This window comes from Akebia trifoliata, chromosome 8, assembly GCF_017979445.1.
Source record: "Akebia trifoliata isolate Shusen 1 chromosome 8, ASM1797944v1, whole genome shotgun sequence".
NCBI classification, from domain to species: domain Eukaryota; kingdom Viridiplantae; phylum Streptophyta; class Magnoliopsida; order Ranunculales; family Lardizabalaceae; genus Akebia; species Akebia trifoliata.
Window position 1 is genome coordinate 49159292 of NC_141382.1, and position 23353 is coordinate 49182644.

A 23353-nucleotide genomic window follows, 5' to 3' on the forward strand; every position below is an offset into this window, starting at 1 on the left:
TCAGAACCCAATCCTTTCAGGTATTTGAATTTTGAATTTTTAAAATGATTCTGAAACACTTGAATCCAAAGATTTTTAAACACGATCAATGGGGTCCACACCATACCATTACATTAAAATGACAATAATCAATGGCACCTGTGTAACAGTTGCCTTAGATTTACATATACTTGGCTAAACTATCACAAGGACCGAATCTGCAATTAAATGACTTTGTGGTGAAGGACTGAATGAAATATGCTATTCAACATCATCAAAGATCAGTTTCCTTTAGTTCTTCTTCGTTAAAAAAGGATTCCCTCCTCAGCAGCTAAGTTGACATTGCAACGAAACTTCGAGGGTGGTGGGTTCAAGCTTCAAGCCCTTCTAGCTCACCAACCAATGAAGAAAAATATATCTTAGAGACAATGACAAAGGGGAGCTCCACCGTAGTTACAACACTTGGCAACAAGAAAGAATCTCACACTGAGAATCATTCTATATCTGAACTTTCATCTTCGTCTTCCTCCAATATGTATACTAGGGCACGCTTTTGGGAAGCAAAGACACATGCCACACCTCTCGAAGCTATAAAAACAAGTTATACAAATACCAAATGTTAAATAACAGGGGGAAGTATGCATTAAATAAAATGGGAAGAAAAGGGTGGAACCTAAATGATCATTTTGGCACCAAGAACTGAGACAAATTATATATATGGATTTGAGTAAGGGGTGATTTTTGGTGAGGATGATTTAATACTCACTAACAATAAGCCGATTTCTCCCACCCTCAGGAGTCTGGGACCAGTAAGAGGTATTAGCTGGCCTTTTAGACTGATCTTAGGCCCCAATTCACCCTCTATGGGCAAACATTGTGCAGAAACCCCACCGTTTCTAGCTTAATTGAAAGTGATGGTTATCCATCTCATCCTTGATTTGTAGTTGTATTTAATAGAACTAGAAGTTCCTTGAAACAACTGATTTTTTGTGAGAATAATCTTTCATGGTGAGATCCTCATTGAAAATAAGCTCTTAACTCATCTCCACCATAAGCATGTGTCATCTAGTCATCTAGCGTGTTAACTTAGCCCAAACCTTATACATGCATATGTGGGAGTATGTGTTGCTTAAGTAATGGCATTGCAGGGTTCCCCCACCACTCCCGGCCCCCATCTTTTTTTTTTTTTGACTAATAGAGTGTTTCTAAAGGTTAAGATTTTTCAGACAAAAATAAATTTTTTTTACTGAAATGTTAAGTGGGTAGGTAGCAACTATCGTAACATCCAATAGGACTGAGTTTGGATTTGGATATTAGCTCAGTTCTATTGTATATAAACATCCAATAGCTGAGTTCGGAAGTACGATGCAAAACCTATCATAACATCCAATAGGACTGAAAAAGGGGATACTATGGAAATGAAATGTCCAACGTCAACTTATGCCTTTATTCTACATTGTGAAGGTTGCTTCCTAACCATCCAATTAATTGCTTAACTTTTAACAGTCAATAAGTTACAACAACCAGTTGATTAGTTTAATAATTTGGAGTATTCCATGGGTGCTATTGTCGCTTATGGCTCTAAATCATGTCCATCTATACAAGACTCTCATGTGATGACCTATAAGCAGATTTTATATATTGGCTCCAACGACAGTCCACTGTATTAAATGAAACAATGCTTAAGAAAGAAATACTTACCACTAACAGCAAATGGGGCATGTACAGAGTGGGGAATACATCTGACTCTCTCATTCTCAATGTGCAAGTCCATCACGGAGTCCTAGAAGTGAGAAATCCTTATAAGACATAATTATTCATCTACGATACTGTAAGAACTGCTAGCAATTATAAAAAATAGAAGTGTTATAATCTGTGGAGAATTAAGGGCCCACTTCTATTTCCATTTTTGCACAAAAGGTCATTTTTAGCTCTTGAAAAGACTTATTCTGGAGCAAAAATGGCAATCTAAATAGGTCCCAAGTTTTCCAAAAAGAGTATATGGTGGACAACTTTCTGGTCACACAAATATCAAACATACAGCTGAAGAAACTCAGCACGGAAGGAACTCCTAATCCCATGTAACAGCATGACAGCTTTAGCATTTATTTTGTTATGTCCGCACAACATGGATGTGAGTGTCGATGCATCCAAATCAAATGCATGTGTAATGATGTTTGAATTTTGGGTTCTTCAATGGAACCATGTCAGACACTTCGTTTCTGTATTGAACACCAACACTTGATTTATTTCGAACCATATGGATTGGTATTGAGTTTAAAAAAATAAGGAACTTGTTCTAGACTTATTTTTGGAATAAGAAGATTCTGTTTTTATACAAAATGATTAAATAAAAAATAGAGAATGTAAAAAAAGTAATAAACTGAACAAAGAAATACCTTACCTTCAACTCACGCAACGTCCAATTGATTGGATATGATGATCTTGTAACAGGTATGAATGGAAGTTCACTTGCTTGTTTAATCATAATCTGGGCACTCCCCCCGATTTCAGAAGTGGTTGTCGTTTCATTTAGTAAAAAAACAATCTGGCTTTCCTGTTTTAATGCAGATAAAACTATAAGACACGGGGAAAAAAAGAAAAAGAAAAAGAAAATAAACAGACGTGCGTATGGAATTTCTATACTCCATATGCTACCTTATATAGGGACAGATCCACACAATGGTAACCATCAGGGACACCCACCACTACAGCTTCCATAAAAGCGGAACTCTTCTCAATGCTACTTGAGTTATGCATAACTCCCCTTGCTATGCATATACTGTTTGGCATATCTGAGAAAGACTCATCAGGTATTCTGAAACAAATGTAGTCCACAAGTCTGTGACAACTTGAAGCACCGGGGAAGCCTTCCTATAGTGAAAGTGAACAAAACAATCAAAATGTGTCGTACAGAAGCAGCACGTAGGTATAATCCACAAAAATAATGATAAGAGGCCTAAGCCATAGACTAGAAATTAAAAGTGCACAAGTATTTGCACAGACAAGAACTGAGTCAAGATACGTCATTCACTGTAGGGGATGAATGGCATCATCAAAGGCTCATCTATGATTTTAGGCCATACGGCCCATACCTCAATCAGTTACATTCGACATTGTAACCATGATTTCATGGGTTCGGTCCCAACCTATGTGACCTGATTCTTGGGTTCGCTTAGTTCGAATTCGGGTTTGTGGTTTGTCACTCGAGAATGAACCCAGTTCGTAGGGGTAGACAGCGATGATGGCATTTGAAGGTTGACATAACGAGTAAAGTAAAAAAGGAGATTGAAAATGACAGATTAGTTTCTTTTATTTAAAATGAGGGTATTTGGTCATTTTTCAGTAGTCTATTAATAATAACGTCAAAGGGGCATGTTCAATTTAAAATGGGTGATATACAAATATTATCAACTTGTAGAGGATGATTTAAAAAATAAATAAAGTACAATACAATTCGCAAGATTTGCTACAATTCACAAACCTGCAGTGAACCATACTGTGAACTGGTTTGTGGTTTGGCAATTATATAACGAATTGGGTAACGCTGGTCCCAACTAGCAACCTCACCCCCCCCCCCCCCCCCCCCCCCAAAAAAAAAAAAAAAAAAAAAAAAAAAAAAAAGAAAAGAAAAAGAAAAAAGAAAAAGAAAAGAAAAGTAAAAGAAGGTTCACCTCAGAAGGAAGAAAATGATGCCCCTTAGTGATATGAAAATGCCATAATCTTTAAATAAATATTTTTGCTAGCCCCTTAATTCAATTCATAACAGAAATCCTTAAGTTTAAAGGGAAGTTGTAGTTACTACTTGATTTAACAACTTTCCGTTGCATCATTTGATTAAAAAACATGCATACAATGGAGATCAGGAAAAGAGCATGGAAAATGATCATCTAAAATACCTGGACACCGTATATGACTAAAGTACAAGTATCGATACAATACAATACAAATAAGGATACGGATGTATGTACATTGAGAGAGAGATATAGGTAGCATACAATCAAGTATTAGATTTTCAACAGTCCAACTGAATGAACAAAAGATCATGGAATCATAGTAACTAAATTTTTTTCAATATTAAAGCACAAGTTGAAAATGACAACCATACGCATGGAGGAAGGCTATTAAGTACCTTGTAGTATGATATTGATGTAGGAATTTTCAGCGAAGCAGATATTGGAGAAAATGGTACAGGAAACAACGGCATCAAGTCTTCACAATGAATCTTTTTGGAAATTGTAGTGAAGGGCACTAGGAAAGCCTTCTTGAAACTGAAATTATGAAGCCATTAAGAACAAGCATTCAGAATTTGAAGATTTGAATGGAAATTTATTCCATTTGGAAGTCATTAATGAAACCATGCTTCTAAATTTTAATGAAGATAATAAGCATCGAGGAACATGTAATTTTTTTTAACCAAGTTAATATGCTTCAAGGAACTTACTAACTCCAACATGACTTGGTATCAATTCAAGTAGTAAATGTAAAAGTATATCTCCTGGCTAGCTTAAAATAGGACCAAAGCAAAAGAACATTAGTAGGAAGAATGAATATAATATTCCTAATACACAGGATTTATTAGGTACCATCACCATTACAAAGAAATAAACCTGATGATGACGACATTATCACCATCATCATCATTATTATTATTGTTCTTGTCATTATTATTATCATTATTTTGATGGGTAAGCTGGACTTGAACCCACAACCTCAAAGATGCTTAGCAATGTGTCAAACCAACTAAGCTATGGGTTTAAGACCATTATTATTAAACAAGCAAGATTAGTGGTCGGTAATTAGTAAGTGAAGGAGCCGTGGTATCAACAGTGGCTTCAACCAACTTAACAAGCTGGCACCTTCAGCTGTTTATTTTATGCTTCCGTTTGTGGTAGTTGGAAAAAAAAAGCTACTTAAAACATGACATGGCAGCTAAGGTTCAAAGAAAATAAAAAATCTTCACTCTATAATGTTAAAAGCACTTATACCATCCTTGTAATTCAAGCATTAAAATTAACACTTGGTATCCTACAAGAAATATAATTAAGTAAACTAGAAATTAGAATTACCTATACTCCAGTTCTTCAAATCCCTTAGCTAATGTTTTCCGCAAGTACTCAGTATCTGAGAATCCGCCAAACTGAACTAGTTCTTGAACTCTTTGCAATGTGTCCCTGCACAATTGTACATTCCTTCATTTTAGGATTCAACAAGAATATTGCAAATGATCAACAATGAATATAGGTAGTTGTATAAGTGCAGCCATAATGCATCTGATTAAATGAATAGACCTAATTTTACACTAATTTCCATATTTTTCCATTGCATCAGATTGAATTGTATAAGTGCAGCCATAGAGCTCCTGACTTCATCTAAAATGCTCCTTCTCATTGGTGTTGTTTTTAGCTTTATTTTCACATGCCCAAACCATATCAAATGACTTTCCCTTATTTTATCTCCTATTGGGTCTATTCCAAAATTTCCTTGAATATACCAATTTATGATTTTGTCTCTCTTAGTCTTAAAAGTCAACCATCTCATCACAACTACTTGGGCTATCGCTAAAATAGAACAAATCATTTCCATAGCTATCTAATAACTTAATGGGCATAAGTATATTCATAAGAAGGAAAGCTATCAAACAATTGTTGTTGTTTCTAGGAACTTAAGGGAGTATGGAGGATGTAACACACTAGCCCTCTTTTAAAAATCATTAAAATAAAGGGTGGCACGTTTGTATGCATCAAGACGTGACAACACATGTACCATGTCGGTACATGTTGAAAGGGAGAAAAAAAAAAGCGCCGAGACGTTGTTAGCTAGGTCCAACTTTTATTTTGAGTATTATAAGGATCTTACCCCAATTTTTTAGGACCATGACGATGACCATTCACAAGCCCATAAGAAAAATTATTGAGTGGAAAAAGAAAGTTGACAAACAACTTTTGAGGACTATGGCAATGACCATTTACAAGCCCATATGAAAAATTATGGCAGTGGAAAAAGAAAGAGAACTCAATCAACCTTGAAATATTAAAAATTGATATGAAACAAGGCTCAATCTGATTCTAAAAGTATGAAAAAGAACTTACATATCAATTTCAATACTGTGATCTACTTCAGAGACCTCCAACAAAAGCCTGACAGGATCTTGGTCAAAAAGAAACTTCAAGAATGTAACAACAAGTTCACTGTTGATATCCCCAACAATAGTTAAGTATGTTATAAAGCAAAAAATTCAAAATAATAGTTAAGAGCATTGAAGGAACATTATACAGTCAGACCTATTGAACGAAGGAAGCTGGTCACTTGGTTCAGACATTAGTAGCTTTATACATTTTGAAAGCCAAGTAAAAAAATTCTGAAACTGAAACGAAGAAAGAATCAGAGTTCAGCCACAAGAATCCATTACTATAGCACAAGGTAATAATATAGATGCATAGCTCTAGGCACGTCTCCAGGCAAAGCAAATAAAGTGCACTACAGATGTATGCCTGAGTCCACTGAGGCATACCAATAAACAGTATTGGGAAATGCAGTGTAAGTGCCTTGAACTACTTTCCATGTGGTTTAAAGTTTCATATCGACTCCAAATGTTTTGACCGGGACATTCCAGTTTTGAGACGAAAACAAAACGTTAACCCCAAAATGTTGAGTCTTGATTTTTCTCCTAACCAGAGCATTGCAGACAAGATTTAAACCCTGGTTTTCTTTTCCACCTTTTATAACCCAATGATGAGTTATATTTAGAACAACGCCCAAGCAAAAGCTTCAAAGACATGAACTTATCACTTGAGCTGGAAAAAAGGTGGAAGCATTTAATTTTCAACAAATCACATATATCATCAACCTCCACAAGAAACCAAAGAAAGTAATGGGGTATGAACATTTTTCTTTAATATATATTTGTTGAATGGTAAGGATGTATTTTTATTAAAGAAAGTAGCAGATCCCAGAATGGTACAAAGATCAAAGGGGTTGAACGGAAGTAAACTGGTGGAGGATGGTAGATACAGAAACTAGCCTCTATCAGATACAACATGATCCCATCTGAAAACAATATCAACAAAACAAAGACCTATACAATCTTAAAAGATTGAAGACTATTTGTGCAAAATAACTTAGATATTTAGTATAATAACATACAACTCTGCTAATGTGCCTTCAAAAACATGCTTATTCCTTTCCTTCCACAATCCCCAACATACTGAACAGGGAAAGAGCCGCCAAAAGAACTGTCATTTGGGCACGATGGCAAATGAAAACCAACAAAGAAATGGTCCAATACATAATGAACAAGGTGAAGAAAGAGACTCCAATCTGCCTAGCAAGATCATGGCACAGAAGAAGATTTCCACAGATTCACCATTAGCCTGGTGCATGGCGCAATGGTTAACAATAATTCTTCATTTGACAAATTATTTGGCTGCTGGTTTTTGTTTTTTTTAAGATGGTTGGATCTTTTCTAGGCTGGCCATCCACACAAAAATGTGGCTTTAGAAGGCACCTTGGAACCTCACTAAACGTGCAAGGAAACAAGGGTGGGAAGACAAAACCAATGCTATATAGAAAGATCACATTGAGAATGAACCATCCTGAGCTCGTATCTGCAACCTTTATGAGGATAGAATGTTGATTGGTTTATGTATTGGAAAACCTTCACATGTGAAAAATAGTTTAATTCACCAATCTTAAAAGGAAGTTGCCACAACAATACCTGATAGATCACGATTGCCAGGATCCTGAGAAATCGTTCAACTTGTACAAGCAACATGCCGGCTTTTTCTGTTGCATCATCAATAAGTTTTTCATCCAGCCCAATACCCTGGTAGCGAGCCCGCCATCGTGAAAGGCCTCTTAGTTCTCCGATTCTAAAACCGATAATTTCTGCAGCAGGCTGCAAAACGGATTATTGAAAACATTTAATGTGACCCTAGGATTGCTTAGATGAGGATCACAACAGAATAAAATCAATTATATGCTTGATTTCTTTCCTCAGGAGTGCATTCTGTGGAGGCTCCTTTGCAATATCTAGGTCCAGTGGGAAGGAGCACAGTAGTTGCACTTTCGAGGATAAGGGAGGTTTCTATCGAATCAACCACTACAAAGGTTAAAGACATAATCTGCTTTAGACTTCCATCTTTCTAAAGTAAGGGGTACCAGATTTGAGGTTTTTACGTAGATGGAGGACCTTCTTATACTAATACTTAATTTCTGAGATGTATAGTATCCTTTTGTAGGCTAGTGAGATCATCCTTGCTAGTATACCTTTTTTCCTTTTGTACTTCACTTATTCCATTGCCTCAATCTGCAAGGAAGTTTTTACTAGACACTGGACATGCACAAACACATACATGTTTTCTTTGTGTGGTATAATGGTCAACAGGAAACTTGATAGGGCTTGGGTACAAAAAAATAGATAATCTGTAGAAGAATTTGCTTACCATCATCAGCCATGTAGCTGATTTGTAGGGTTCAAAAGGCTTTCATACAGAGCTTTTGTTCGGAATCTTAAGCAATGTTTGAAGTCTTAAGGCGGGATTTGGATTGAAGATATGTCATGCCATTTGGGTAAATAAATGAGGGTGGTCGGTTCTATTAACTTCTACAAAATATTTTTCCATTGCAGTAAAGTTGCTAGCAATCAATGAGAAAACATGTTTTCACATTGCTGAGTTTGTGCACAGAAATTGTGAATTGAACAGTTTCCAGACCATATTCTGTAACTATAAGTAAAAAAATTGATTTATAGATAAAATTACATTTAGACGACATCCAATTAAGAGATTAAATTTGGATGAAAGCAATAGAAGAAAATGACATAAATACATTGCAAACCCAAGATGCACCTGAAGATGCTCACGAACAATAACATGAAGCTCTTTTCCAGCACTATCAATAGCCTTTGATACACGCTTGAGTCCCTGACCAATAACAAACTCTCAGACTAAAAACAAACATCTTCGGTTTATCCCTGGCAAACATGATTCAAAGAATAGCTGTTACATCTTGATGTGGAGTATATAATACAGGTAACATTGAGTATAGAGAGCTGCATCACCAATATCTTTGTTGAATTACGCATTTGTTTGATATGCTCAAAGAGATATCAAAAAAAAGTTTCTTTGCATCATTACATGTCTATTCTTATCTTCTTTTTTTCAAAGATAGCCTCCTGCACACATTCCAGTAAAACCAAAATGCTATGAAACAAAGATTTTCTTTCATAAGACCTATTTAAAGCTATCGTAACAAGGACATTCCACTTTCTAAGAATTTGTTGTGCGGACAGCACTTATCTTGCTCCTTTTAAGTGGCTGCCCCGATTTATGGCGGGATGTGCCATTCTCTATCATAAATCTTTCAATTGCATTGCTACTACTTGTTTTGATCCCCAGTTTTGCCAAGGAATCATTAATGAACTCTAATATTTAGTTTCAAGCTTTTTACTTTTTGGCATATATGATTATTTTGTAATTACCCACATTTACATGAATTTGAAAGAAGGCTCTCATGAAAAGAAAATAAATCAGCTTTACGTGATAAAGCCTATTAAGCACTAAGTCATCACAGCATAATTTCATCTTCTGTACCGTCAGCTCCTGCACTTGCTTTCTCTCGGTCTCAAATTGGGTTCTTTATTGATGTGTTTCTGGTACTATTGTTCATAAGGGCATAGTTAGCAATTCGGTGGATGGGGAAAAAATGGTAAGGAAATAAATCAGGTACCATTCGGAATAGTGATACACCAGTTCGCTCGAAAATGTGGAAATTCGGAATACAATACAGAAATAGTTTGAGAATGATTTGGATCCAACAATTTTTAAAACTTTCAAAATTTTGGATATATATAACATATGATATGACCTAATAATTCTAATCTACTAATCAAATTATCAATATTTAAATTAAAAATATCTTAATTAAATAAATAAACAATCTACAATCACATTCATCCAATAAAATATATATTTGCAATAAAGATTTAGTTTTAATCCATCTAATAATCAATGTAAATGAAAAGTATCAAACATGATATACTAATTAATGCAAAAATCATCATGTCCCATGACCTAATTAAATTAAAAAAAAAAAAAAATTTGTCGTTTCTAAAAAGTTATTAATGCGAAGTAGACGGAAATTTCACCGGACAATGGACGACCAACGAGTAAACTTCACGGTGGGTCGATGGGGGCGATTTTCAACTTAGGGTTTTTTTTCCCTTCTTTTGAGTCTTGAGTTTTGAAGTGAGAACATGATAATACGACATATTTTTATAAAATACTAACGGAATATATGTACAAATCGTGATTTAGTCGTTGGGATTCAAAGATCCGCGAATTAATCTGAATCTTTGAATCCAACGGCAGTTCTGATAGGGAAGAGTAATATACGTCTAATTCACGAATCAATCGCGAATTTACTAACTATGCATAGGGGTTAAAAGTGAATCTAACAGATATTACCTAAATACTACAAAATAGGTTTTGTATATGTGCCGGATAGTTCAATTTTAAGGGTGAATGTCATAATTGTACAAGTAAGAACTGTATCCAGGTAACAATATCGAGCATTTTGTACCCATGTCAAAAACCTTTTGTGTCCATGTCATATATAAAGTAGTTTGTCATATACACAAAGCACTCTTGCTTGAGTTGTTAGTCTTTCTAGGCTTCCTCCATGACTTGGGCACATGAAAGTAATTGGGCAAAGTTCATTTACCAAGTACCATCAATTCTCATTATTATGGTTATATAAATATGGTAAACATTGTTTACTCCAACAATGTGGTAAATATTGTTTTATATACGAGGCTTTTGGGTTTTACTAAAAGGTCACAGTCTATGATTTTAGAAATAATGTATGAGGCTTTTGGTTCGTATATTCTATATTAATGTAGTTTCTTTCTGTAATATTTTATTTTTACTAAAAATAATATATTGATGTGCATCAATAATTTGCATATGTACCAAACAATATGTGGTGCATCACCAACATGTATAAACGCCTCTCAATATACCTAAAACCTCATTAATAAAGTTTACATGAAAGCTGATGATACCACTTCACCGAGAGAGTTCACTAGAAACTGATGAACCGGTGCACTTGTCCGAGCACCACCTAGAAGGCTTAGAAACTCCTCTTGTGGACATGAATCCAGCCCTATAAACAAATACAAGAAAAAATAGTGAATGTAAAAAAAAAAAAAAAAGCAAAAGGAGCAGTATAAAATATAGAATATGTTCCAGTTAAAAATTTTATGATGTTAAGGTCTGTAGCTACCATGGTCAACAATCAAAGAAGATAGTGTGTCGAACTTCTCATGAAATGTATGCATGGCATCAGACCATTGCTTACACATAACTGATAGTGAAGCCCTGACAACCTCGATTAAATCCTCAATGTTTGAAGCTTGTTGGGCCACCTGATGGAGCTCATTTTTCCTTCAAAAAGAAAAACAAGGACTTAAATGGTAAATATTTCAGGTAAAAACTGAAAAAAGGTCACCACATGAACTTATCTGAATAAAAGAATAAACAGCAACACTGATAAAGCATTACAGATTGAAATAAGAGAGTGATGAAGGAAAGTGGGACCAAAACATAACATGTAGATCAAGTAAAATTACCCTGAATGAATTTGGTGAACTTTACATCATCAGCAAAACCTTGTCCCAAAAAATTGGCATATAGAAATAAATTCTGCACTTAAGTAATTTAAAAACAATTCACTAGCGAGCAAAAACTTAACTTTCTACATGGAAGATGAATCTAGGGCGTTTAATGGATCAGAATGACCCAAAATTCAATATGTTAAAATCAGATTCAGACCATAATCAATTCTCGAATAATTTGTGGGTCGAATGAATTCAAAGGAAAACGTCAATGCAGCTGTTCAGTACAACAATTCACAAAAATTAGCAAACTAATGAACAATACACGAATAATTTCACGTAACAAATGAATTGAATGAATAAATAATTTGCAAAAGATCCAATGCTCTCACAACATTCATCAGTTTCCTTGTAGCCATGCATCATTTATCACCTCATCGATAAAAAAAAAAAAAAATTTTATCACCACATCGATAGTTCTTCAACAACAGTCCAGTACTAATGGGTTTGTCCATTGGTACTGGACCAAGGACAATCTAGTGGATCGGTCAACACATAGGCTGATCCCGTTGTGTATTTGAGGTGGAATGGTAAGAGGAGAATTATACATGGATTTTGTGGAATTGCTGACTTGAGTTGTTATAAAACATAATCTTTCATGCATTTGATATATGCATCCAAATTTCTTAACGTGAACCGAATTTTTATCAAATTCTTAAATGTCGAATCCGAACTGGAGCTACCCTTCATACCAATCTTTGCCAAATTCAAAATTTATCAACTGTAGTTTGGAACTCCTTATTGGTCTATCGAATTGACCAGTCCTTGATCCAATATATAATACTTCACAATATACATTATACAATTCTCAATTCATCCAATCTTAAAGAAACAGTGTGCTTCTTAGGTATTGTGGGTAATAAAACGCTTTCTTTTTTTCTTTTCTTTAAAAAAAAAAAAATCTTTGATATGGACTAAGATGAAAGCTAGTTTGATAAATTTTCTCTATTTACTGGATCAGGTTTGGAAATGCATCTCTCTTGCAGAACAAATCTCTTATCTGATCTACCAGACCAGTATATTTTCTTTTTGGATCGAGATCTGCAATGATTTGATGAGGCTTAATTGATGATGGTTTTATTCTTATTAAATTGAGTTAATTGTATGTGCAAAATATTGACTGACACCATTCAACAGTTTATACTAGTCAGCACAACAAACTGAGGTATTAAGAGCCTCTTAAACCCCTATCATAGGTTTTTTTTGCTGTTGTCATAATCAAGTTTACAGTGTAAAGAAAATGTACAAGGAAGAAGTCTCGTGTATTAAAATGAAAGATAAAGGTTATGTAAAATGATGAAAAATCATATATGACTTAACATAGAATAAACATGAATCCGCATTAACTAAATAATAAGAAGACATTTTATCAGTAATCCAAACTTGTAAGAAACATTGGAATAACACACCTCTCTCGGAAAATAGAAGTGTCGAGAAGCAAACAATGCAATCCAGCTAAACAAGCATGAGTGGACATCTGTAAATCTTTGTGTTCAATCCTGTCTTCAATCAGTTCCCCAAAGCTTATCACAATCAAATGACAAAGATCTTTTGACAAGGCCACCTGATCAAAACCCATCCATCACCAAAGTAATCTTCATATGGATTAAGTTAGCTTATGCAAGACCATTAGAAGAAAATAATACCAAGATTTAATATCTCAAGCTTGAGGTATGCATGGGTTGGGTGAAAACCGAGACAGCGAAATATTTTCGAGACATTGGAAAAATTGGTGAGACAAAATCAAGATAGTGAATTTGATCCATAACAAGCTAATAAATTATATGTATAAAGTGATTATCATTCCTATATTTCCAAATAGTCCAAATCTATGTTACCTGGTTCATCAGTTCAGAGTCAGGTTCGCGGTTCACCACTCTAGAAAACAAACCCAATTCACAGAGGTTGTTTTGTAGAGGGCATTTAAGTCATTTATATTAGTCTTAGAGAAGAACACTTAGGTCAAGAGGGCATGTCTATAAACAAGGGTGTTTTAACATTGACTTAAACGTGGTTCCAAAACAGGGTATCTCTAATATTGACCAAAACTTGAAGAGCATCTCCAAACGCTAATATTGACCAAAACATGGAGTCCATTGTTTTTTAAACAGGGGAACAGCTTCGCTGCTTTCCATGAACCCATTTCTAAATCAGTAACACTGGTCCAAATAGTCTAATCACAATAAGAGATGGAAATGGCAAAGACCTCAATCACACTACTCAGCATAGTCCAGCATAAACCGAGAAAAAAGAAAGAGCACCCTACAATCCGCAAGATAAAGTGAAAAGGAGTTAATTATCTACTGTCTCCCGGCTTCTGTTACATAAAACAATAGTTAACAACGATTTCTTTTTTAGGTGTAGTTGACTATGATCTTTTCTTATATAATAATGTAGATAAATTTTATCAAAAGAAAAGGAGGAAGAATACAAACAACCAAGGAGATCAAGGAGACTGACCAAGATAAACCAAAAAATGAACGATAATATCAACCTATCCTACCTCTTTATAATCATATCCCATTTAAGTATAAATAAAAAATAAAAAAAACCAACTTTGTAGTCCGTGGATAACTTGGACCACTGATGCAAAAGTACTTTGATATCCCATTTAATCAAAAGATGGAGAAACCTCCAAATCAGCTATCCTCTAGATGACAAAGATTTGGTGTACTAGGACTAAACTTGGTAGAATTCAACAAATCTCAGAATAAAATAAAAAAATAAAATAAAGTGTGATTTACATGATTCTCCAACTGTCCTGCACATAAAGCGAAAATTAAAAACTATTCACCTACTATTAATCAGATGATCAAAGTCAAGATTCTTCCAATGAGGTTGTCCAAAAATGTAATTTCACGGGAAACGAAGTGATCAATTGTCAGGATCTTAATCAAGCAAGTCATCCAAATGAAGCAAATGACTTTGTATGGAACATGAGAGCCCAAAAGAAGAAAGTGGGAAAGCTCCGAGGAAAGCTTTAGTAGATAGTTGAATAGAAGGATCAGACTGTGAAAATGGCCTTTTTCCCAAGTAAAAAAGAGGTGGAAATGGAAGGCTCGCTTATCCAAGGCAATATATAGTGGAATCCAATTCATAGCCATTTAAGTTCCTTCTAAAACTTAGATTCTAGGATAAGTTTTCCTTGCTCGTCTCCAAGTAATCCCTAACAAGGTAGCCCTTCTCATCTGACAACAAAAATAAGTATGTTACAGATGACTTCCACCATTGCTTGGGACTTTGAGCACCACTTTAAGTCATGCTTATATGTAGAACCAAATAATATGGCATTAGGCAATTATCCAGTAACTAAGGGCGAATGTTGGAAGAACCAATGCATACAAAGCTCCAATAGAGATGAAAAGACCATGATTTACCAATTGATATCTCCTTCATGTAACTTGACTACTCAACCCTATATAAAGTAATAATAAAATAATAAAAAATAAAGCAAACAAAGAGGCTTTAGTGGATAAATGTTACACAAATTGTGTACAGAACATAAAAGAACATATTCTCATCAAAAGAATAATTAGCTTTGAAACATTAATAGATGTCAATTCATGAGAAAAATATAAAATATTTTACGAATTCACGCTTCATGGAGTACAAAAAATCATACCTTGTATATTGAAGCATTTAGAAGTCGATAGCCAGCTTGATCGTCAAAATATGGAGTACAAAAGGTTAACGTGTGTATATTCTGGTACATGACCCTCAAGCACATTGTGGAGTTAGCACGGAAAAGAGCAATTGTAGTAACTTATCATAGTTAAACACCAGAATTAATCAACTAACGGATAAAATTTAATGAGCAGATAAATTAATACGGAAAGATATCAGTGTAGAAACAAAGTTAAATGTTCAAAAATACTGAATAAACAAGGAATGATACCAAGCATCGACATTTTATTGCCTTCAGTATGGTACCAACTTTTATACGATAATGAAGATATAAAAAGAGGATACTATGCCTATAGAAAATAAATAGCTCTAAAAAGTAAAGCTAACCCTCAAATGAAATGGAAGTTCCTTATGCAAGATATACCCTTTTCATGCCCTTCAGCGTCTAATTTCAAACAGCTCTTTTTATTTTTATTTTTATGCTTAAAACTCATATAGTTCACATAAAATCACGAATAGGAGGATATTCATTAAGATTCTATTTATAACCCAAAAGGTCAATTTCAGACCTCTTTCATGGAAAGTAAAAATGGCATCGCATAGTAGCTACAGCATAAAAGGGTTTCCAGATTTTTTTGTTCATTATTACCTTCAAGGATCTATGATCTAATAACATAAATATCCATGAATTGTAATCATCTTGAAAAGAAAAGAAAAAAAAGTAAAACAAAAATAAACATAGTCGATTAAATGACATGTGTATACATGGATTTATGTAGGTTACATAATGGCAGCCTGTTGATATGCTTAATTCTGAATCTCAATCTCTCAGTTACATGTGCCAGTGCATAAGATGGCTATTAGACATGTTTTACTAAATTCAAATTGGCATTTAAAGTTGTATTAGGACTTTAAGATACATTTACATGCTTGCTTCAACATCTTTTTCAACATTTGTCAGAATTATCGTGGATTTCCACTTGTATCGTATCAGAACATGGCTGATGCTATACCCAACCCCAACATTAAAAACTCTGAAACTTGAATATCCCCACATAACCAAAACTTGATTGAGCTGGAACTTCTATAAAGAATTTTTTATATCTAAGTATCAAACCTTTGTTGGAGGCACTGCAGCTACAGAGATAAGTTTGCTACAGTAATGATGGAAGGGTTTTACAAAACCCATCACACAAAAATAAAGAAATCTCATCAAATTTTCACCTCTTTATTTTGTTTCTCTTCCATTACAACCTTGATTTCGGTTTTCATAAATGAAAATGGAGGACTGAAGGAACCTCAAGCATTCCTTAAACCTCATAAGGGCAAACCAAGATAACAAGCTATTTATTTATTTTTATTTTTTTGATAGGTAAGATAACAAGCGATATGACAAAATGTCAAAGGACAAAAACAGTGAAACACATTTTAACAAACAGGTAGATGAAGATGAAATAAAGGGAAACAATTTCAAGAATTTATGTATACCAGCTATACAAGAACCAGAAATCAAACCAGCAACTTACAATCTTTCCTATTGGAAAATCCCAAATATACTGAAGCAAATTATTCCATCTTTGTCTCCACTGCATAGGATGTTAAAACGTTGATGTGAAGAATTTGATAGTTCTCGAAATGAATCTTCATTCTCATCCATGAACCCAATATCCCCAGATACCAGTCCAGGCATCCGAGGAACTCTTGGAGCAGAAGGGAAGAAACGTGAAGTACGGTCTTCGTAAGTTAAGATGTTACCACTGTCATCCTGAATGTAAATTTTAAAACATAAAAACACCCATCACATTATAAGAGGACAAACACAGAAATGAAATTTAAAGGCTTCTATTGTTAAGAAAATAAATGTGAGGTAGTAAATGGTTATCAAAAAGATACCATCTTCGAGAAATTGAAATATTCTTTTTTTCGAAAAATGAAACTAGAAGAGAGTATCTAGATGTTAGTCTTCATATCAATCTAATATTCTACTTTGTACCTGAGTAGATCCAACATGAGAGAGTCAGTTGAGGGGTGTTCAGTAGCCGAGGTAAGAATAAGACTTCAGAACCCAAAGAAAAAAAGAAAGAATAACAGGGATAAGATACTAGGACATTGCATTTAATCGTAACTTCTTTGCCACCTAATCCATTTCTCTCTAATATATATGACCCACGAGTTGCCATTATTTGTCAGGATTCCTCTCTCATCTGGGATTCGTCAAAGTCTAAACTTTACTATCCCTTCAACAAACTAACCAAACGGTAGAACTACTTCCCCAAGTCTTTACCTTTAATGGATCAAAGAGGTTGTGCAGATACAAACAGAACTCCTAGCTGGTTCATAACCTTAGTTCATCATCTAATAAAAATCTGTCTGCAATAGTAACTGATGGTTTAATGAACAATAACATATGCCACCAATAATTGTTCAAAGTATCCTCTCTAACCTTGATAAGAACAATTATGTCATCAGCATCATAAAAGCCTTCCTCAAAAATATGGGGTCAGCTGAACAAATCTTGTGCCTTCCATTTAACTTATCTAAAGTCTGTCCGAAAGGGCATACTTGTATTTTTCCTGAGTTGTGTAACTCTACACAAGTCTCCGAAAAAATCCTATTTCTCCTATTCCCCTTTTCTTCTTCTTTCTCACTTCTTCCTCATCTCTCTTTAAGCTTTGCTAGAGTTCAACTGGGTATCGAAGCTTAAAAACACTCAAGAAGTTTCAGACTACAAGAGATGAGGTTGTTGATGTCATCACCTTGCTGATATCATCAAACCGTACAGCTGGCATCAACAGCAGGGTATCCAACCCAGTTGAGGCAGGTACCACTGGATAGATCTTGTTTTATAGATTTTTTTTTTTTTTCTGATTTTTCTGTAAGATTTGTAGAAGTTTCAGCCCTACCCCTCGAAACCTAGCAAAACAAGTATTGTGTTTTCTGATTTCTGCAAAAATACAAAAGGATTTCAATGGGCTAAATGGTTATTGTTTAATCAATTTTGATTTCTTTTTATTAAACAAAACCAGTTAGAGAAGTTTGGATGACTATTGAAGGAGTTGTGTGGATTTTTCTTTACTATATTTGCCACCCTTAGCATATTTGGGCAATTTTGGCTGGGAAAAAATTCAGAAATAATTGGTATGCTGTTGTTTGGTGAATGAAAATCAAAATATTTTATTTTGGTACCTATTTTTATGGTTTTGGTGACTGCAAAGTCTATAAAAGTTTGCTAATGTGATCAAAAGTGGGTAGAAGAAGTGTTGTGTGGTTGGTTTGTGTAAATCAGAAATGAAGTGTGGCTAATTTGTTTAAAGCAACAATGCAGTGCAGTTGATTTGTGCTAATCTGTCTAAACCAGAGGTATAATGTGGCTGATTTGTGTATATCATGTGAAATGACATTGGTTCACAGTGATCAGACAAGTCCAGGGATAACAACAGAGATGAAGCTGGGAATACTTCCATATCCCACAGTAAGGCCTCTTTTATGACAGGTTAATTGGACAACCCTAGCCTTTACATTGTAACTATAAAGTTAAATGGCTCGTATTACTTAGAATGGTCCCTATCAGCACGCATGTTTATCAGAGGAGGAGTTATGTAACTCCACACAAGTCTTCTAAAATCCCTATTTCTCTAATTCCTCTTTTCCTTTTTTTCTCTATTCTTCCTCATCTCCCTTTAATGAAACTTAAAACCTAGCCCTAGCTAGATTTCAACTAAGTCGTGTCTTCAAATCTGCTCTCATTACCTCAACCCTCATTCTTTTCACAACTAATTGCTCTTTTAGTATCTTCAACTTGCAAGCTACTTCTAACCAAGGTTGTCATTAGTCTTTGTTGCATATGGTCAAACCATCAATCAACTTCCCCTTAATTATCACTTATTACGGCAACTAAATTTAGCAATTTCTAATTTTATCTTTCTTAGTCTTTCTACTCATCTGCCCCAGCATTCTCATCTTTAAACACCTATTTGTGGAAATTTAATCAACAGGAAGGGAGGATTTGAAAAGCCCTCTAAGTGAAGGCCTTTCCTCAAATCTCTTCCCAATTTACAATGAGTAAAGACATTCGAGGAGAGTTTCTTATCCTCAAAAAGTTAATAAACAAAATATTTAAAATACATAAAATAAAACATTTTTTGAAACTGTGGGTGTTTGGTTTAGGAATTTCTTCCACATTTGTAATTGACCCCCAGGGCAGTACCACACACTTGATACGAAAAATAAAATATTTTCTGACATTATGTGTGTTTGGTTAAGGTATTTCTACCATATTTGTATTGACCCCTGGTTAGTACCACACACTTGACACCTATTTCAGATGATGCATTGCTGCCTTGCCCACATTCACAACACTAACACATACTTGATACCCTTAGATAAAATAATGGTGAACTGCAGTCTTGAGAGGAAAAGGTAAGATAAAACAGGATGCATACACTTATCTCTTAGAATATTAAAATGGTGGAGAGCTTCCAGCACTTTTTAGACTTTAGAGAAAAAGAAAAAGAAAAAAAAAAAGGCACAAAACAAGGTATATATATAAATATATACATATTTATATATGACCCATGAAAGGAAGGTACTAGAAGAAGCAATTAGATCCCAATGGAACAAATTCACTAAATCATATACATTTCAAGAATTGAAAAGCTACTTGTGCATTTAGCAAGGCAATGATGATCACTGAGCATCAGATACAATATATATATATATAGCAAGTTAACTTCATACCCCTATTGGTTGTCCATCCTCTTCCCAGTTAAGGCATACAACAGCCACACTGTGGGACTTTACGCTTCTCAACAGTTTACCATTCTGCAGTTTGCCAATAAATCTGATTATTTTAATGATGCAATAGAATGAAAAGCGAAAGGAATCATGTGAAGTACAAACAACCAAAAGAAAGATATTCAATAGAATGAAAAGCAAGCACGAAGCTCAGAAATAGAGGTTAAGTATCACGAAGAACAATTACTTGTCTAACCTAATGGTAGTGCTAGCTAAGCTAAACTTGCACATCTTTTACTTTATTGTGTATCTCTGATAGCCTTGATGCTAGATAGTCGTAAACCACCAGCTCTTGCTTATGTTGGTCCTCCATAGTTGCAGCTTTAGATCAGAAGTAGACCAATGAAAAGGATAACACAATGATTTTATCATAAATAGAACCCCATTTAGTATGATCATAAGTTGTCTCCTAATTTGAAGATAATATATTGAAGGAGGTAAGAAGTCCAACATAGAAGGGAGACAAGGCCCCAAAAAGCCTCAAAACCAAGCCAACAACTATGAAAGTTCTATAAATTAAGGGTTCCTATCTAATCCAAAGTCACCAAAATGAGAATTCCTAAAGGCACCCAAGATAGAAGTCCATTCCATTCCATCCTAGACTTAAAAAAGGTACTTGGCACCATCCAAGAAATGTCAAACTAGTAATGTATGAGGAGGAGATCCTTTTTTCTCTTTCACCCTTTTTGTGCGTAAGGCACGCATATCGGATCTAAAAGCCCTAATGATAAGGTGGTCCATTCTGAAAATTTTGTCCAACATGGCAGTCCAAATGAAAAAGGCCACCTTGGAGGGTATTGGAAGTTCCCAAATTCAAACTATGTATTCCAAGTTTAATAATCAATAGCCTATTATACATCAAAGATGTTAAAAATGCACCCAAATTAAAACCCAATGCAATAAGCCATGTCAAAGTGGTTGAAAATGTGAAAATTACATGTAGATGCCATTTCAAGCCTCATCGAATGTGATTGAACTTCGTAAAGGAAAAAAAAAAACCAACAAATCACAAAGGAAAGAAAGGTCTGAATCATAATGAATTATCGTTACAGTTTGGTAAAGAATCACAACGTTACAGTTTGGTAAAGAATCACAATATCTTAGGTGCCAATTAAAGTTAATTGAAAATGTCTAAGAAATTGAATGTTTGAATCCTACTGACTTCAACATCATGCAATGAAATAGTGCCATCTTCGAGCCCAACAGCTATCGCTTTACCATCAGGGCGCCAACACAGAGAGGTTATGCATCTTCCTACAGATGATTGAGAATATGTCAGTAGGTCCACAATGAACAAAATTTAAAGGTAACAAAGGTTTAGAGATAATCAACATTCAGAGTAGAAATCATGGTTTTAAAACCATTTCATTATCAAATTGACTTTCGATATGAACAAAAGTAATGTAAAAACGCATGATTGGAATACAACCTAACTTGACCTTTGTCTCATTTTTAACTTGCACTAACTCACAACTGAACCATCATTGTCATTTGAGTTGACTCAATCCCAACATTGTATATTCAAACTTTGGGAGCGAGTTTTTTATTGAGTTTGGGTTGATCTTAATGTCGGTAAAGAAGAAATTCCCACATCTGATAAGAGTTTTAACCTGGGAAATAAAAGGGCCTGCTCCCACTCATGATTTAAAATATCAGAATGTATTGGAATGTATCAGTATCAACAGAGACTGATATGGAACATTGACCTTTTCGGAACTGTACCAAAATGTATCTGTTTTTACTGAATGTACTGGTCGATACAATATCATTTATTTTCATTAACCGAAACATTCAATTGATGAGACATTTTAAACCCTGCTCCCACTCCCCATCCATAAATAAATGTTGTGGGAGGTTGACAATGGAAAGTTACTGTTAATCAATTTGTTCTGTAAACTACAAGTGTTCATAGTTACCTCTCCACAAATTTGAAATCAAGTTGTGTTAGATACATGCTTTATATTATCCATAATTCTGCTAACAGATATACGATCACACATGATGTGGTATCAAGATTTTTAACTTGCTCGTACAAACTCAAGAGTTTTGTAGTAATCATAGAGTCAGAACTAAGTACTAGTAGGTTAAAGAATACCATCATTAATGATTTGGGCAAAGTCATTAACATGCTTCGAGTCTTCATGAACTTCCAAATCTTTTACAAAACCCCGAAGTCTTTATTCAAACATTTTAGAAGACCATTGTGAATGTGAATAAGAATATGAAATTTTGTTTAAAAAATATTTCAAAAATTAAGATATGGTCATTCTATTTCCCTAATTTTAGAAGCGGAAGAGAGATTCCAACAAAACCCTAAGATATCTGGAAGATCGAATAGGAAACATGAGACATTAACAAGATTTTAAAAACAGATAAAGAAGAAGCACCTGGAGATACGGTCCATAATCGCTGCCAATTGAAACGATGGAGAAGAATCTTAGAATCCTCTGTAACCATTGCTAACAAATCTTTCTCTGGATTCCACTCGGAGATTTTGATCTAATTAATGATGATTTAAATAGAGAAAAAAAAAAAAAAGTAAGCTCAAACAGATCAACAAGGCAAGCTCGAGCAGATGAAGAGACACTATTACTTGCTAAGTTTGAAAACGAACCTGAGCAGCGACAGGTTTGTCGAACTGAAGCTGAAAGGGAATAGTTCCTTGTGCGGCCTCTTCGGTTTCCATGGCCATAGAGAGAGAGTCTGCACTTTACAAATGAAATGCGGAGCGAAGAGAAAATGGTTCTTTGATGGCGGGAAGTTGGAGTAAAGTTGAACGTAGGAAGCTCAACCTAGAACTAGAAGAGTAAAGAGTTGGATTTTTTTTTTTTTTTTGGTTCACCTCCCTACCTATTTAGTCGAAATAATTGAACACCCGAATTAATTAGTTGAATTGATTAAACGCCCAAAACTTTAGTTTATGAATAGTGATTTTCTCACACCCCCACCACATAACCATAGATCTTTTGCATCGTGATATGCAGAATCATAAATCTTTTTCTTGTATATCCCGAGGAAAATTATCCACAATTCTTTGATGAGGGCTTATGCAAAAGGGAGTGTCGGATTCTTACGACTCTTAGTAGTTTATGGATAATGTTGAAGTAACATTAAAATGTACATTGTGAGGGACATTTCTGAGGTGGATGTGTCTCTAAACCATAGATGCTTTTATCATGATCTCACTTGTATCTTAATGAAAAGAATGTATGGTTCTAACGCACATCCATGTCAGAAATATCCCCCACAATATACATATCAATGTTACTCCAACATGACTCT

At 34.7% G+C, this 23353-nt stretch overlaps 1 protein-coding gene across 1 annotated transcript; it reads right to left on the reverse strand.

Annotated features, from left to right (window-relative positions):
- Positions 1-3: 3 nt before the first annotated feature.
- APC4 (Transducin/WD40 repeat-like superfamily protein) lies at positions 4-22855 on the reverse strand. Its single transcript, XM_086449146.1, is given in 19 exon segments — positions 4-567; positions 1681-1762; positions 2384-2536; positions 2638-2853; positions 4112-4250; positions 5049-5153; positions 6072-6170; positions 6264-6346; positions 7697-7876; positions 8829-8903; positions 11042-11142; positions 11263-11423; positions 13063-13217; positions 15276-15356; positions 16800-17042; positions 20015-20098; positions 21234-21325; positions 22459-22570; positions 22686-22855. Coding segments are annotated over 19 exon segments (2334 nt in total). The 5' UTR covers positions 22764-22855; the 3' UTR covers positions 4-472.
- Positions 22856-23353: the final 498 nt, after the last annotated feature.